At 43.1% G+C, this 18,276-nt stretch overlaps 1 protein-coding gene across 5 annotated transcripts; it reads right to left on the bottom strand.

Moving 5' to 3' along the window:
- Window positions 1-687: 687 nt before the first annotated feature.
- On the bottom strand, window positions 688-17,985 carry LOC311128179 (protein GOLM2-like). Of its 5 annotated transcripts, none has more exons than XM_084160179.1 (10): window positions 17,184-17,985; window positions 7,089-7,143; window positions 6,659-6,761; window positions 6,389-6,479; window positions 6,044-6,152; window positions 5,776-5,859; window positions 5,346-5,654; window positions 4,585-4,731; window positions 3,548-3,715; window positions 688-2,737 (listed from the first exon to the last, which is right to left on the bottom strand). In XM_084160179.1, exons 1-10 carry the CDS (start codon window positions 17,508-17,510, stop codon window positions 2,661-2,663), a joined length of 1,470 nt encoding a protein of 489 aa, XP_084016305.1. In that variant the 5' UTR covers window positions 17,511-17,985; the 3' UTR covers window positions 688-2,660. The 5 variants fall into 5 exon arrangements, with proteins under 5 accessions (XP_084016305.1, XP_084016307.1, XP_084016306.1 ...); XM_084160181.1 differs by having other exon boundaries at window positions 3,629-3,715; XM_084160180.1 differs by having other exon boundaries at window positions 5,776-5,856.
- Window positions 17,986-18,276: the final 291 nt, after the last annotated feature.

Genomic DNA, 18,276 nt, shown 5'->3' with positions numbered 1-18,276 from the left:
TAGGTTTCTGTGTTTTCACATGCAAAAGTTATTGCTTTGGATAAAAACGCTTTACCTGCCTTCCCAATGAAAACTAGTTTGAAAATTCAAAAATTTATTTTATGGAAAGAGATGTATGTTTCTGGACGATGCACCGTGCTGACATGACCAAGCGGCGCAGTTTACTGTTTGATTTGAGAAGGGCGCTCCTCCCTCCCCGCTTTCGCCGGATGACGTGCCGGGCCATTGGCCGGTTCGACCCGGCCAGCGTAATATAACTCTATTTTTCCTTTGCGTTGGCACATGAACTCACACCCCTTTAATTTGAATAACAGCACAGTACCAGAGATACTCTCTGCCAGTACATACCGTTACCTGGCCCTGAATCCCCCGAGCACCCATGAGTGTGGTTCCTCTCGAGGTTTCTTCCTTCCGGGGTATTTAGTAGTTTTTTTTCTTCCATACAGCTTGTGGTTTTACTTGCAATTGCTTGATCTTTGGGGGTCTTCTATAAAGACTAATAATGCTTACAAATGTTGAAAGAAATAGCGAGTAAAATGTAATTTATTCATTGAAAATACTATAAATGTTATGGTGGCTTTATGGGCATTTGAACTGAATCAAGATCATCTGGTGATGTGGATTTGATTACAACAGAGAGGATTCTGGTAACACTGACATAGTATACAAAACGTGAAGAACACCTGCTCTTTCCATGACATAGACTGACCAAGTGAATTCAGGTGAAAGCTATGATCCCTTATTGATGTCACTTGTTAAATCCACTTCAATCAGTGTAGATGAAGGGGAGGAGACAGGTTAAAGAAGGATTTTTAAGCCTTGAGACATGGATTGTGTGTGTGCCATTCAGTGGGTGAATGGGCAAGGCAAAACATTTAAGTGCCTTTGAACGGGGTATGGTAGTAGGTGCCAGGCGCACCGGTTTGTGTCAAGAACTGCAACGCTGATGGATTTTTCACGCTCAACAGATTCCAGTGTGTATCAACAATGGTCCAACACCCAAAGGACATCCAACCAACTTGACACAACTGTGGGAAACATTGGAGTCAACATGGGCCAGCATCCCTGCCACAAGCACATGCAGTTTTCCCATTGTCAGTCAGTCACATTTTCAGGTGAAGTACAGTTCACATGCACATTCACAAGAGGTTACAATTTATTTTTTTATTATTTATAAATCATGGATCAAAAGGAATTCAGGGGGGAACAATTGTTGAATTACTTGTATCAATAATGACCACTTAAGAATTATTTATTATTCTTCAGTATGAAATGATAAATTAATTGCCCCCAAGATCAGTGATACCAACAGCTTTTAATAATCCCCAGCAGATAAGTAACACGTTGGAATTTGAGGGAAAACTTAGTTGGGGACTGGCTGACTGGTTCACAGTTATATCCATTAGCATCTAAATTGTACAGTTGTAACAATTAACTACCCAAATATCTTAATTACATTATGATCTTGAAAAACCAAAACATCAGCAGCGTACATTCAATATGCCGACCTTCCATATGAAATCACCAACTTTTAGACAAACAAAACTGATTTTATGCTTATTATTTCAAGGAAGAATAGTCTCGAGTCCTACAGTTAAAATAGAAACAGTTCAAATATGTACATCTATGCCTACTGTAGTCCATTCTTATTAGCAGGACAGGTGTGCATTGAGCTTTTAGTCCTCCACAGGATTCCTAATTCTAAACTGGTCTAAGTATTGTATCCAGCTTCAAGACGTTCTTCAGGTTGATTAATAAAGATTGCATGCACTTTGGAGTGTTATGTCTGTGACAGAAATAATATGAACAAAGAGGTTTAAGAAGCCATGAGAAGTCCTTGGCATAAGCGCTGCGTTGGTTGGCGCGGCTGCGTTGGTTGGCGCGGCTGCGTTGGTTGGCGCGGCTGCGTTGGTTGGCGCGGCTGTGTTTGAAGTGTGGCCGTCCATACAAGAGTCCAACAATAAGAGAGAAAGCGTCAAATTCATTGACACAGTTCGGAGCAACAGTTTTCAGGTTTTTCTTCTTTGTCAAGCAACAGCTGTCCCAAATCAGAAGGGAAACATATTCCTTTTTAGGTAAAGACAAGTAAAATTAAAGTTCCCCATTTCAAGCAATATGCTATGCCTGCCAGTCTAGGTGACCAGGTCAGCAACAGAGTCATCTAAGCCAGCGAGGTTCTGGGCCAAACTGGCTCTTTCAGACCACTACAGTCTATTCTTGCAGCTGACAGTTCATTCAAAGTAGTAAACAAAACAAAAGCCTTCATAATCTGTCATGAAAAAAACATTACAAATGTACACTGTATAGCACTCTTGTACATTATATCATTGTAATCGCTAAGGAATTCTAATACCAAATAAATTATAAAATCATTATTTGCAAGTCAACGGCTGCACAGAACCATATTATCATGAATTGTTTTATAGATTCAATGATACATGGTTTTAGGTCAAACTGCTTCATGGAATAATAATCTGTACCGTGTCTTCAGAACAGTCCATCGCCATAAGAGATGCACCTAAAACGTCTTCATGATTCCAACCAGTCCTAAGAATGACATCCGAAGCAACAGTGAAACAAAATGCGGAGGAATAAACCCTTTTGCTAGAATTTGCTATCCCACTCCATTTCAGTAAGATCCTAGAGCGAGTTGATAAGGTTTACAAAATGTCGATGGCTTGACGTCTCTTTCCATAGTCCACTGCCCGGTCTCCCTGCATGTCTCGGTCTTCATCATCTGAAAGGAGATTGAGGACAGAACATCAGGGAGTAGTCATCTCTCTCATCCGTAAATAACAGCTGCTAGATAGATTTAAAAGGAAATCCCTAAAGATTATCATTAGGAATGCTCAATAGAAGAGCAACATATTGTATGTATTAGTCTTGTCCCATGTCGGCCATAGAATTCCTTAACACTACTTTGTTATCACAGTAGCCTATTTGAAAATGGCACTTTCAATGGCAGGAACAACAACAGCTGTTATAAATGGCGTGATTTACATTAAAGGTTAACACACAAAACACTTCACAATCTAACCTGTCGTGGAGAAATGAATGACAGCCGTATAATAATGATAAGACCAGAACGCACATGCATTTGAAACTTCAAGTACTACTCAAACACAGCATCTATTCATCTACTGCAGGTGTACACAGATGTCCAGTGGGCACAGACAGGTGGCGGAGCACAGACAGTGGGGAAGCGCACAGCTGGATGGGGCATGCAGACATTGGAGTGGAGTCACACAGAACCATAAGTCACTGAGGGAGAGAAGTGCCCCTATCCACATGTAGAGGTAAGGCTTTATTGTGGTATACAATGATGGGAGGCTTGCCCTCCAGCCTAAATGATCCACTGAACAGTCCTCAGGCTTAGACCCTGAGGGGTGGTTGGTTATGGATGTTCCTGAGACAGGAATGGTGGGTAACTCAGGGTGCTGTGAGCTATGGCCGAGCTGGTGGTACTCAATCTAATGCAGGGGCAGCAGGAGTGGAGGAGGGAGAAATGGTGATACAGCTGGACTTGAAGACCCCTGGCCTGGCTCACCTTGGACGTCTTCCTCCCCACCATCACCATCCTCTTCCTCATTGTAGGCCAGCTCGGCCTGCTTGTCCGCCTCGTACTCACCCACGTTCCCATCGTCCCCATTGTAGTCCGCCAGCTTAGAGCCGTGCTGCGGATCTACAGGGGACTCGTTCTCATCAAAGAAACGGCCTGTAGAGGCAGAGAAGGGCCCCATCAGGAAGGGAGGGAAGCAAAGAGATTGTGACAGAGTCAGAAGAGAAAGGAGGGAGAGAGTGAATGAAAGAGAGGATGATGAAACTAAGAAACGGAGGGTATGAGATGGACTGAAGGAGGAGGTGATGGGTTGGACAGTAAAGGTATGGGAGGCAGGCATAGTATACATGTTTAAGGTTTTTTTGGGGGAGAAAAAAAAAGTAATTGGCAATGAAGTGAGGTCAGTGTAAAGGAACTTGGGAGGAAAACATGAGTGTGTGTATGTGTGGTGCAGTGTGTGAAGATGAAGCAAGGAGAAGGGTAGCTGGCAGGGCAGCTGGTTGGGGTATTGTTTGGAGAGTAGGCAGCGAAGGGAGGGAGGGAGGGAGCAGAGCTGAAGCCAGGCAGGCAGCAGGAAGGAACACCCTGAGACCCTTGAAGTCAGGGGGCCTCTCTCACTGTGCGTACTCTATGGCATCTGGCCATCTCTCAATTCAGTCTGTGGCGACAGCACCTCTAATATGAATGACTTTATGAGCAGTGTTGAGGAAGGTTTGTTAAAACCCTGATAGCTAGGGAAGGCAACCACTTATAGTAGACCTAACGCAATCTTGAGAAAGAAAACTCTAGATAGGGCTCGGACTGCAGAGTGCGTTCAAAAATAGCTTATGTAATTGTAAAGGTTATGTTGTAACCTTGACACATCTGCAAGTGAGAGAAGCTCTTCTTACTGGGACGCTGCAGTTACATTTCAGAGTAAAGACACAACCACAGCATAAGTCTCCATGTGTCACATCTCCTGTGTACTGAGAGGTCCTCAGTCTCCCCCCCCCCTCCCATCCCCACCAGCCTTTGGAGGCACTCACTCTGTCTGTGACGCAGGGGCTCAGCAGGCTTGGGGTCTCTGGCATGCCGAGGTTCTATAGGGTTGGGCACCTGGGCGGGGTTAGGAGGCAGAGGCAGTCCTGCCCCTTTCCTCTGTACACCATCTGCTTTCATCACATTGTCAGGAGCTTCAAGGAGACAGCGAAACAGAGGTAGCATCAATAATGACTTTTCTGTTAGAAATATTTCACCAGAAATTTGGTCATCCTTTTTGGGCTTTTCATTTCAAATGTACAGTAGAGAGGTTTAGGGTGAACTCTGTCCTGTAGTACTGAATGTGCTCCTTCACAGAGAGCTAGCCTACAGTTTGAAGGAGCATGTTTTCAATCTCCGGGAGAAAAGGATTAATCACCTTTAAAAAGACAGAGGTTGCCAAACAGAGAGCAGAGCACTGCGCCAACAATACTTTTCCCTCCATTTTCTACACAAACATTCCATGAAAAAAAAATCTGAACTAAAAACAGGAAGCCAGCATGGCTCACGTTTTATGGCAGCTAGTGTGGAGTTGAAGAGAGGCCAAGAGCAGCGGAGCCTCTGCTGCACACAGCCATTAAGAGCCCAGTCAGAGCAATACCCAGGCCATGGCCTCAAGTCTCAAACTCAATGGCAGACACATGATAGCATGTCACCACTAAAGCATTACTGTTCTAAATAAGTGGTTTTGTCTCTGTGCAGCAAAACTAATAAAGTAAATTGAAAATGCAAATATGTAGTGTGTGGAGCATGAGTTGAGTTGACATACCTCTAAGCGGTCTGTGCTGCTCTCCGAACTCATCTGCCTGGATGGCTGCCTTGTTGTCCTCGTCAAAGAGGATGGGTCTGTCTGCCACCGCCTGGGGGGGCTGCTGCTGGAGGGCCCCCGCTCGCCCCTCCATCCCCAACCCTAGGACCTTGTCCTGAATCTGGAGCACAGGCCGGTCCAGAGAGAGGTCTCGACCAGCCCCCTCACCTGCCCCTGCACCCGCCTCTGCTCCCATACCAGCCCCCACCTCTCTTAACCCAGTATCAGGTATCTCTATGTGGTTCTGGGTGATGGCTGGCTTCTTCAGAGCTAGAGACAATGAGAGGGGAGGAGGACAGTTCCACTTGATATTTGACAATGATATTTGACACAAATCTTACTGCCAGGGTCATCATCAAAAGTAGAATAACCAGAGAGAATAAATACTCACCAAATTGCACATCATCTATTTTTCCCACTTCACTGTCCTCAATACCAGGCATGCCAGCATCACTGCCAGGCTTGCCCAAATCTTCTGTGCCAGGAGGGAGGGAGAGAGAGAGATTGGGGAGAGAAAAGAGTGGATGGGGTGGAGGGAGAGAAGAGTGGGTGGGGTGGAGGGAGAGAAGAGTGGATGGGGTGGAGGGAGAGAGGGTGGGTTAGCTCTGAAACATATTACACAGGCAGAATGTGGCAATATGAGCTGGTTGTAATGTTACCTTTGAGGTCAGTGTCTCGTTGGTGTGTGGCCACAGTGTGGTGCTCTTCTGCTGTCTCCACCTCAGTCCCTCCTTCTGCAGCTCCGACCTTCCTGCTATCCAGCACACTCTGCAGAGGGTGGGGAGGGAGAAGAAACAGAGAGGAGAGGGATGAATATAATCACTATTGCTGGGTAAGCAAAAAAGTCACAATGACTAAGTGCAGAGCTGCTGACATCCAGGACAAAGGATATTCCACAGTGTATGATCTATGAACACCAGCAGGGGGTGGTAGACAACCACTTACATTACAGGGAAAGGAAAGGTAGGGACATCATGACTAGGTGCTCTGATAGAGGGCCTCACCTTTCTCAGCTCCACCGCCTCCTCCTCCAGGGTCTTTTTAGCTTCTTTATACTCGTCCATTAGTTGTGTGATTTGACGCCCACACTGCAAACTAACATACACACAAACAATTGGTTAGACAAATCAGAGAGAAAAGCAATGAAGCTCGTGTTAGAATTCACACCAATGGCTATATTGGTGCGATAGTCATTATAACCTCAACTTTGCTTCGATTTTGTGAGCCTAGAGCAAGAACATGAAAGATTTATTGAAAGAGTTAATTCTCTGTACCTCTCATACTCCAGCTTCCTCTCCAGATTGGTGCTGTTCTTCTTCACCTCCCTCAGCTGGATCTCCTGCCTCATAAACTCCTGTTTCAGCTCCTTCAGCTGCTCTACACCCCCCCAAAAACACACAATATAACCTTAGGGTTCATATTCTATGCACAAATGCAATTTCACCCATGCAGTGATATTAGGCTACAGCTTTAGTGTTGGACAATCATTCAATAAAGAAACTAGGAATGACAACATTGCAAATCTGTATGCATTAGAGTCCACTTGGGACTTGAGATAAAACATCTTAACAGCACTAACAGCATTATGCAAACTGCTGTTACTGCTCCAGGCTCCATCTATGGTAATACAAGCCCATACTGCCTTCTGCTAGCCATAAGACCCCAACAGAAGTGTGCCCTCTGCTGGCCAGTGTCTGCTCTTACCTTTCAGCCTCACAATCTCCGACATCTGTGCTGTGACATCACCCTGCACCTTCATCTGGGAAGGACAGAAAAGAACATCAGTCTGAGGAAAGGTCACCAGAACTCTTTGTTATCATCGTAATACAAAATACAACCGGTTTAACTGGAAATATAAAGTGGCTGAACTAGCCTAACTGGAAGGATGACATTTTTATACTAAGGCCAGGTGCAATAGCACTTTAATGTCAGCTCAGCAACCAAGATATCTAGCTGAATAAAGGTTCTGCTGAGTGAAAACTCTGCTTGCAAAATGCTCCATCTGATTCATTGTGTCTGACCAGCCGAGTGACTAGAAGACCATCTGCAGCCAGATAGAGTCAGATTAGATGGAAGAGAGATCCTAGGGACAGCCAGGCTGAGGCAGTCAGAACAAACCACAGAGCAGCAGCTTTCATTAGATCTCCTCTCCCCTTCATAATGAAGCCTGATGGAGGGAGAGAGGGAGACCTATCTAAGCTGAACACATCTATGGCTCACTGTAATAGGAATATTTAAGATGAATAAAGTTCACATTCAGTTTAGAGTGATTAACAATGTTTAGCATTTTTATACGTTTTCCCTTTCTGTAATACAGAAATGGTTTCTAGTGTTCTGTTTGTGACACTTGGGTTGATGTCACTAAACTGGATGCTGTATGTTATGGGTTAAACTCATATCTGTTGATAGTGATTGACGCCAGACTGGAGATACAAGGACACAGTGATTGCGATTGTATTCTGTGAAACACTGATTCTGTAGCAACTTACAAAGTCCATGCCTTTTGTTTTGACTTCCCAATAGCCTCTCGGGTTTACAGAACCATTGTCTGCTGTTTAGAATATAAGGGCCTTCTCAGAGAAGACCAGTTAGACATTTTCTCTGCTTCTGTGTTGGAGGTGTCTCTCTGTTGCAACTTGTAAAACAGAATTGATTTGCGATTGACTTTCTGTGACTGCTCTTTTGTTCACCTGGAAATTCCTATTACATCCCCAGACCGCTTAGAGTGAAACCAGCTTATAGTCAGAACAATGTGCTATTGACCCATGACACACTGACCGCCTAAGGAGTTATTCCACTTCTTTTCATACATGTACAAAGACAAAATTCAATTGCAAGTGTTTTTGTTGCCTCAACGAGAGGAGAGCGGCTGTGGCTTTGAGGTAGATTTCAGGAGCAGCAGGAGGGGTGCAAGTATTGATCTCAGGGGACTGAGGGGAGGAGGTGAATGTGAAATGCAGCTGGGAGAGAAACAGAGGAGGATGGAAGGCCATCCCCAGGGCTCTATTTGTGCATGCTTAGAGGGACAGAGAACGTGAAGTGTCTACATGTCTGGTATCTGCACATTTCTGTGTCCATATGCGCAAGTTTGACAGACATTAGCCTACGTGGCCACACCAACACCTGAGCTGTATTAACATCTATTCATGTATACAGTTACCTTTGTATTGAACATAATATAACACAGTAAAAGAGGTGAGGCTGAGTGTGTGGCAACATTAGGCTACATCAAATAAGAGTAGGTATTTGCGTTCTGTGCTCAACATAAATCAAGCATGTTGTATCTGTGGATTTGTTACAAAGGCATTATGAGATTAATTTATGCATACATCCTGTGTTCAGTTTCATATTTGTGCAATGGTTATACACCGTTGCCAGATGTAGGCTACACCTATTTCAAAAGGAGACGAAATCCTAATTTATCCAGTTTGCTTTCCTTTGTCCGGATTTCCCTCCCCTACCTTGACCACAATAAAAAAGACGGCTCAGCGCCCAGTGTTATCCAGTGACCTAAAGAGGGAGCCATGTCGCAGCCCTCCTCATTGGCAGTACAATCAGTCACAGCGGGAGCTACTGCACATGCACTGCCAAATATACTTGGTATCCTCTCCTCTACCATGTACAAAGTAAATGCATTCACTTGGTAGAACAAATTAGTAGATGCAATACCCATCTTTTTGAATATACCAAACCATATCTAATTGAAAGCGCTCAAGCTGTCCAAAATCCAACACAGGCCATATATGTCCACTCAGGTCAGTGGCTGAGAGACCACAGATGGCAGACGGAGTGAGAATCTGTCAGACGAGAGAGTTCTGTCCTCCTGAGCCCCTGACTGATCCAGACAGGCCCCTTTCTGCCCTCCACTCAATTATACCATCTCCCTTATCTGGGGTCTGACTATGTCTCTAAAGACCAGCCAAACGTATAACCAGTCAGAATGAGCAAAACTGTCATCAGTGTAAGGACAGGAGATTAACTGCGAAAACCACAAGCATAGGACCATCAAACCTAGGAGCTTCATACACCTACTGTATTCTACACCATCAATGCATGAAATAAACTAAGACAAAAGTAAGCGTCAAACCCAGCCCGGAGAAACCAAATCGATTTGAGCATGGTGCAGACACCAAGGGGATGCCTTGCTGGCTGGGATTACCCTTTCAAGGTGGAAGCAACCACAGGTCAAAAGAGATCACTACTTTATTTGCCTGTCCCATACATGCAATCCAATACTAGTCTCTCCCAAAGCAGATTCTCTCTCTGATAGCTCCATTGGCCCAGTCACTAAACAGTGTGTTAGGCTGCCATCATGTCTGATATTCCTTCTTTATGTGCTCCTGTTTGTTCATTGAAGGGAGTGAAAGCGAAGGAACCGCTCAATGAGTAAAGAAACCGTTCTTTATAGGCTAAGGAGGGAATAGTATCCATTCGGGCACCCCTATATGACTGTCCCACAGACAAACACCTCCCCACAAATGAGATTCACGTCTCCATCAGTAGCCACTAGCCACCAATCAAATCACACGGGTGGATTCTCCAGGGAGAACAAAGGGCTTGAATCAAATCCACAGAGAGAGAGAGAGAGAGAGAAAGAGGGGCTCAGGACTTTAATGAGACAGAATGCACAGAAGAGGAGTGTCAGTAATTACAGCATCAATGTCAGCCATTGTGGAGATAAAAGCTTCATGCTGTCACCTTCCCTGAAAAGAGACACTGAGTGGTTCAGTCTCTCCACCAAATCTGCTGTGTGGAAAATAACAGTGCTCTTTCTAGGCACCCACAAAGCACACTGCGGATGTGGAGACCAAAACATTAAAGCAAAGCACCTCAAAGACTTTTACATTGTGTTGCTTCTCTATCCTTCAGCCCTTTCAGCAGTACTAGGAGAGGACTATTGGCATAACTAGGCTATGCTAATACACCTTGATTACTACTACCACCACAACTCAAATCCCATTCCTGATATGGTGTGTGACTGACAGTTACTAACACACCCTGTCCTTGGTAGTGGAGTTGACAGAGGAGTGGAACACCTGCACAGGAGGAACAGAGTAGAACAGGATGCTGGTTAGGGTTGGGCGATATTACGATAGCATCGTCTATCGACGACGATTGACAACCATCGTCGATGGCGACGACATGATGTGAGACAGTTTAGCCTAGATAGTCTATTAGTCACATGCACAGGGTCGCTGATGTAACCACAGGGTACAGTGAAATTCTTATGCGCTGAGCTACAACAGTGGAGGTTAATAAAAATGTGAATGAGACAATATTTGCCTATTTCAATAAATATGTTACAGTGCCTTCAGAAAGTATTCACACCCGTTGACTTTTTCCACCTTTTGTTGTGTTACAGCCTGATTTTTAAATGGATTAAATTGAGATTGTGTGTCACTGGCCTACACACAATACCCCATGTCAGTGGACAGTTTCTAGACATTTTTTTAAATAAAAAATGAAAAGCTGAAATGTCTTGAGTCAATAAGATTTCAACCCCTTTGTTATGGCAAGCCTAACTAAATTCAGGAGTAAAAATGTGCTCACAAGTCACATAATAACTGGCATGTACACTATTTTTTTTTTTTTTTGTCATTTAGCAGACGCTCTTATCCAGAGCGACTTCTAGGCGCAATTAGGGTTAAGTGCCTTGCTCAAGGGCACAGACAGATTTTTCACCTAGTCGGCTCGGGGATTAGAACCAGCGACCTTTCGGTTACTAGCACAACGCTCTTAACCACTAAGCTACCTGCCGCCCCAGGCATGATTTTGGAATAACTACCTCATCCATGTACCCCACACATACAGATAATTGTAAGGTCCCTCAGTCGAGTAGTGAATTTAAGAAGGGCACCCATTGGTAGATGGGTAAAAAATACAAATAAAGCAGACATTGAATATCCCTTTGAGCATGGTGAAGTGATTAATTACACTTTGGATGGTGTATCAATACACTCAGTCACTACAAAGATACAGGCATCCTTCCTAACTCAGTTGCCGGAGAGGAAGGAAACCGCTCAGAGATTTCACCATGAGGCCAATGGTGACTTCAAATCAAATGTTATTGGTCACATACACATGTTATTGCAGGTGTAGTGAAATGCTTCTAAATGCTTTAAAAAACTGTTAGAGTTTAATGGCTGTGATTGCAGAAAACTGAGGATGGATCATCAACATTGTAGTTACTCCACAATACTTACCTAAATGACAGAGTGAAAAGAAGGAAGCCTGTACAGAATAAAAATATTCCAAAACTAAAGTAAAACTGCTAAAAAATGTGGCAAAGAAATTAACTTTATGTACAGAATACAAAGCATTATGTTTGGGTCAAATCCAACACATCACCGAGTGCCACTTCATATTTTCAAGCATGGTGGTGGCTGCATCATGTTATGGGTATGTTTGTCATCGGCAACGACTAGGGAGTTTTTTTTAGTATAAAAATAAACTGAATAGACTTGAAAATGGCTGTCCAGCAATGATCAACAACCAACTTGACAGAGCTTGAAGAATATATATTTGTTGTATTTTGTAATGTTTTAAAATGGGCAAATATAGTACAATCCAGGTGTGCAAAGCTCTTAGAGACTTACCCAGAAAGACTCACTGCTGTAGTCACTGCCAAAGGTGATTCTAACATGTATTGACTCAGGGGGTTGAATAGTTATCTAATAAAGATATTTTTATTTTTCATTAATGTTCTACAAATGTTAGAATTTTTCTTCCACTTTGACAGAGTATTTTGTGTAGATCGTTGACAAAAAATAACAATTAAATCACTTTTAATCCCACCTTATAACAAAATGTGGAAAAAGTAAACGGGTGTGAATACTTTCTGAAGGCATTGTATGGGCTAAAGCACCCCATTGTGACATTACTTCACATTCACTGTAAACAATGTAACTCTTGACACAAATCAGCTACTTTGACCACTTTCCCAACAAGTTAGACAAAATGTTATAGGATATGACATCTTGATCAACCTCTCTGCTATTCAAATATGGAATCAGAACAAAAATATATTGTACAGATCTAACGATACAGCTGTTTTAGTATCCACATCAATAACTTGTTGTATACATTTTTTTCAATTTGACCACTTTCCGAACAGACAAAAAGTTATGAGAGGGTATGAAATCTTCCTCTACTATTCAAATCTGGAAATAAGAACAGAAATATCTACTACCTATAGTACAGCCATTTTAGTAACAAACTAATTTAGCCAACTTTCCACTGTTGAATTAACTGCTATGGAACTTTTCAGAACTTTCAAATTATAACAATGGGGGAGCACACTCTAAGCATGAGAAAATTGATGTTTCTCAATATGCATGCTACCGCGCTCCACACTCTCAAGCGCCGAGTGCATTCTCTGAGGACGTTCTCTTGAGTACATTATTGTGAGGACGAGTGTGGAGAACGCATAAAACATTACATTTGAGAAGCACTCGCAGTACTTTATTACCTTACGCTGCACCTCCACTGAACCTTCTTCCAGCCAGGACAATGGCAACAATAGAAATGAAACAAGATATACGCAAAGCAAACGTTTTACTTATCAGCTAGCTATATGTGAATCATAATAATCTAGCCAGCTAGTTCAACAGGAAAAAATGACCTCAAATGTTATGCAAGGTAGATGTCAAATCTTTGTAGGTAGCTAGCTAGCTAACAATTATTAGTGACTATCTGGCTAGCTAACAGTAGTAGCTAGCCAGTTAGCCCTATTGACTTACTATGGGCTTGCAATCTACGCACACTACAGTGGGTATTGTAGGCAAGTAAACATACCAAAATTAACACAGCATGTATTTATTAACGTATCAAGATAAAACATAGTCAGGCAACATATAAGATGTGAATAAGCAACATTTCATTCCGAAGTCAGTGTATTTTCTCTCGTTTCAGCTCAAATAATGACCGCCACTTTTTACGTGGTTGCATCACATTTCTGTGCATACTTTATATTGAAGCTTGCGTTGACGCATGCTTCAAAATATGTGCAAACAGAGTACGCGTTCGAGAAGTGCCCTCTGTCGCATACATTGATTTGGACTCATACTCCGACCCTCCCGTACTCAGAGCACGGTGTTATGCATTTTGAGAAACACCAAATGAGCAAATGTGACTTTTGACACAAATCAGCTACCTTGACCACTTTTCCCAACAACACATCATAGATAATAACTTAAAAGGGTATGACACCTTGGTCTACTTCTCTGATATTCAAATCTGAAATCAAAACAGCAATAATTACAACCAATCACAAAATAAGCCAGTATAGTGTAGAGAATCATTGTACCATCTAAACCACTGTGAAATATATTTTTCATAACCAAAAATATTGTATTTTCAGCTGGTGTACAAAACTGAAAGTAAAGACGCCAAAAACTAAAGAACGGGAAGCATAGAAATAGTGCACATAGAACCGATCTACCGCTTCTTAAACTTGCTTTTAATGACAAATCTATAACTCATATTTCTATGTCTTCTGTACTCTATTATTACAGTTTGCATATACACTGTGGTATTGTAGTAAGAGAGTGGATAACAGTGTAGTAGGCTAGTCTGAGTGTAGTTATTTGTGATAAAATGTGATCTACAGTGGGGAGAACAAGTATTTGATAACCTGCCAATTTTGCAGGTTTTCCTACTTACTAAGCATGTAGAGGTCTGCAATTTTAAAAAAATCCAGAAAATCACGTTGTATGATTTTTAAGTAATTAATTTGCATTTTATTGCATGACATAAGTATTTGATCACTTACCAACCAGTAAGAATTCCGGCTCTCACAGACCTGTTAGTTTTTCTTTAAGAAGCCCTCCTGTTCTCCACCTATTACCTGTATTAACTGCACCTGTTTGAACTCGTTACCTGTATAAAAGACACCTGCCACACACTCAATCAAACAGACTCCAACCTCTCCACAATGGCCAAGACCAGAGAGCTGTGTAAGGACATCAGGGATAAAATTGTAGACCTGCACAAGGCTGGGATGGGCTACAGGACAATAGGCAAGCAGCTTGGTGAGAAGGCAACAACTGTTGGCGCAATTATTAGAAAATGGAAGAAGTTCAAGATGACGGTCAATCACCCTCGGTCTGGGGCTCCATGCAAGATCTCACCTCGTGCGGCATCAATGATCATGAGGAAGGTGAGGGATCAGCCCAGAACTACACGGCAGGACCTGGTCAATGACCTGAAGAGAGCTGGGACCACAGTCTCAAAGAAAACCATTAGTAACACACTACGCCGTCATGGATTAAAATCCTGCAGCGCACGCAAGGTCCCCCTGCTCAAGCCAGCACATGTCCAGGCCCGTCTGAAGTTTGCCAATGACCATCTGGATGATCCAGAGGAGGAATGGGAGAAGGTCATGTGGTCTGATGAGACAAAAATAGAGCTTTTTGGTCTAAACTCCACTCGCCGTGTCTGGAGGAAGAAGAAGGATGAGTACAACCCCAAGAACACCATCCCAACCATGAATGTGGAAACATCATTCTTTGGGGATGCTTTTCTGCAAAGGGGACAGGAGGACTGCACCGTATTGAGGGGAGGATGGATGGGGCCATGTATCGTGAGATCTTGGCCAACAACCTCCTTCCCTCAGTAAGAGCATTGAAGATGGGTCGAGGCTGGGTCTTCCAGCATGACAACGACCCGAAACACATAGCCAGGGCAACTAAGGAGTGGCTCCGTAAGAAGCATCTCAAGATCCTGGAGTGGCCTAGCCAGTCTCCAGACCTGAACCCAATAGAAAATCTTTGGAGGGAGCTGAAAGTCCGTATTGCCCAGCGACAGCCCCGAAACCTGAAGGTCTGTATGGAGGAGTGGGCCAAAATCCCTGCTGCAGTGTGTGCAAACCTGGTCAAGACCTACAGGAAACGTATGATCTCTGTAATTGCAAACAAAGGTTTCTGTACCAAATATTAAGTTCTGCTTTTCTGATGTATCAAATACTTATGTCATGCAATAAAATGCAAATTAATTACTTAAAAATCATACAATATGATTTTCTGGATTTCTTTTTAAAATTCAGTCTCTCACAGTTGAAGTGTACCTATGACAAAAACTACAGACCTCTACATGCTTTGTAAGTAGGAAAACCTGCAAAATCGGCAGTGTATCAAATACTTGTTCTCCCCACTGTAACTGCCCCACAACCCAAAGTAATAAAGTTGATAGTGTAGTCTCAAAGCAATCAGACCAATTATTTTACTAAATGTAACTTTGAATATATTTAACTGCTTGGTTTTAGTAAAACATTTAAAACTTCTTCCCCTACTACAAAGACACTTGTAAAGAGTTAAAGTCCCACCAATTTTTCTTCATGGAGAATGTCCATCTAGTTCATTTTTCTATTATTTAATGAGGGGAAAGACTGCTTCTATCCAGCCCATGATGTAGGCCTATAACCTAGCGCACTATGGTAAGACAGCCATTTCCTCAGACAGTCACTGCTCTATCATGTGTGCGCCACACTGACACACACACACAAACCTGTTCTGCTCCTCCACCAGAAAGGAATATTAGAAAATATTTGCCATTGCCTGCACTTAGCCTCTGTCCAGGCTTTTAAAAATCATCTTTCGTCATGATTCGTCCAGTTGCATTCAATTTCACACTATAGGCCAACTGTCGTTTTTTTTATGGAGGGTACAATAGGGGTGTGTTTTATGGGTACATAATCACAATAGGACTAAGGTTGACATCGCCCAACCCTATCACTGGTAACATCAGAAAATAAGATCCTGATACAGGACAACGAGCAGATTAACGCTGGGGAAAATCTGGGATTGGTATTACACTACACCATCCCTCATGTTGAACAGAAGATTTGCACTGTTGGACACCATTAACATTCAGGAGATGAGCTGTAATTAAAATATACAATCCGGTTTGGGCATGGCTAGCCCACACAATCCGAAGAGCAAACATCCGTGTGGGTACGGCATAATGCTAATGAAAGGTAGGCCCTCCCCTTCAGCTGTTCTGCCACACCTCCTATGCAATCTGATGCGGCACATAAGCATACATTGAGGCGGTTGGGACAAGAGGGGGGGCAGACAATGTAGTAAGGGTAAAAAGAGGCTGGTCCCCAGCACTGGGCACACAGACAGGCCCTTGCAGAGGGGCCCCAGCTGGGACTCATAACCCCCATGTCTGCAGGGAGGGAGACTATACCTCCTGTCAAATGACTAATATAAGAGCACAAATACACACCAATAAACAATGTGCAAACTGCAATGCAATGCCAGGTTAGCAGGCGCTATTGTGATGGGGAAAAATGAGTTTAGCTGTTACACGATATGGCTTTGAAATCACCTTTGAGATTCAAAGGATCTGATGGCTATCACAGCTGAAGTAGATAAACAATATTTTAGTTTAAGTGGTTATTTTATGAGTTTAACCTAAATTTAAAAATGACATCAAGACTCATTCATTGAATTAGGAAGTAGATAAAAAAGGTGTCACTTAGGTTGTACTGACGTGTACCTCAAACTCATCTCTGAGGCTTAGATAACGACAATGCACTGGGACAACCCACTTTCAACTTTGGCTTGCTTGCGTGTGTGTTTTGGGCATTCAAAACATTGCTGGAGACTGCTCAGTCTTTACCCATGTTGGTAGGTGACACTAGGTTTTGCCCTCTACTGTAATACAACAATAGGATGCAGGTGCAAGGCTGTTTTCCACCTGTCAAACCTCTGGCACAGTTAGTTAATATGCCTGAGATCTGCATGAACTAGGAAGCATAGTTACTACAGATGGATGAAGTGATCTAGTCCTACCCACCTTTTCATCTGTACACTTTTTGATGAGTGCTTCACGAGTGTGCAGCTTGCCCTCCAGCATGCTGTTATCTCCTTCCTTCTGATCGATCTGTTTCCTGTGCGTGTCTACCTGCACCATCAACTCAGAGTTGCGCTTCTCCAGTCGACTGCGCGCCGCGTCGGTCCGCTTCACCTGTGTCTGCACCTCAGCCAACTCGTCCAATAGGCGCCCTTGCTTGTTGGACACAGTCCAGTAGTTGAAAGACAGTATGGCAATGATCACCATCAATGCGATCAGGATGAAGGACGGGAGACGGCCTCCCCGTCGGTTTGCGCCAAAGCCAACCATTTCAGAATGTGTTCTATAATTGATCTAGAAAAGCCTATACTTCCACTGGTAAACAAATTGGGTAGCTGACATGCCGTTCAATTACGGCAAACATACAGCCACTGACATAGTCAATAAAGAAAGCATTTGTATCAAACCCCAATCGAGTTAATTGCATTAGTTAGCTGCAGGGAGTGTGGGGAATAGTTATTCACGCGCCTTCCCTCTTCCGCACAGTTGTCGCCTTTCTTGTTTGCATTCGTCCAATGACACTGTCAGCGACGTGGCCTAAATGCAATAGCAAACGTGGACAAACACTAGCCAAGCATGCAAGTGCCAAATTATTTAACTATCTAACGAGTCCAGAGTCAAATTATCTGAACGATTCTGGTGGGCCGTGAATCGTTTCAAGACAGCTAGAAAAACTGTATTTATCCACCAAATCGTAAACCTACAGTTGCTAGCTAACACTTTAGCATCCTGATTGCGCTAACACAGATTTGGCTAGCTGCTTGCACTGAACGAGCTAGTCAGACACAATTGAAAACAACTATTGTCACCCTCATGATACATCTTGATTATGCATTTTAATTAGGTATATAGAAAATACTGTATTCAAACGTTAATCTAGCTAGCTAGCTAACCTTTCTAGCGCTATCCAATGCAATTCAACGAAGTCGCTACGCGTTAACTGCTAATCCTAGGAGCTACTACGCGAGATAGCAATACGTTCTCTTTGTAGCTAGCTACTAGACTCATTGAAATAAGTTAACACGTGGTAAACGCT

The sequence above is a fragment of the Coregonus lavaretus genome (genome assembly GCF_964263955.1).
Source record: "Coregonus lavaretus genome assembly, chromosome: 4".
Lineage (NCBI taxonomy): Eukaryota > Metazoa > Chordata > Actinopteri > Salmoniformes > Salmonidae > Coregonus > Coregonus lavaretus.
This window is presented reverse-complemented; position numbering and strand designations above follow the sequence as displayed.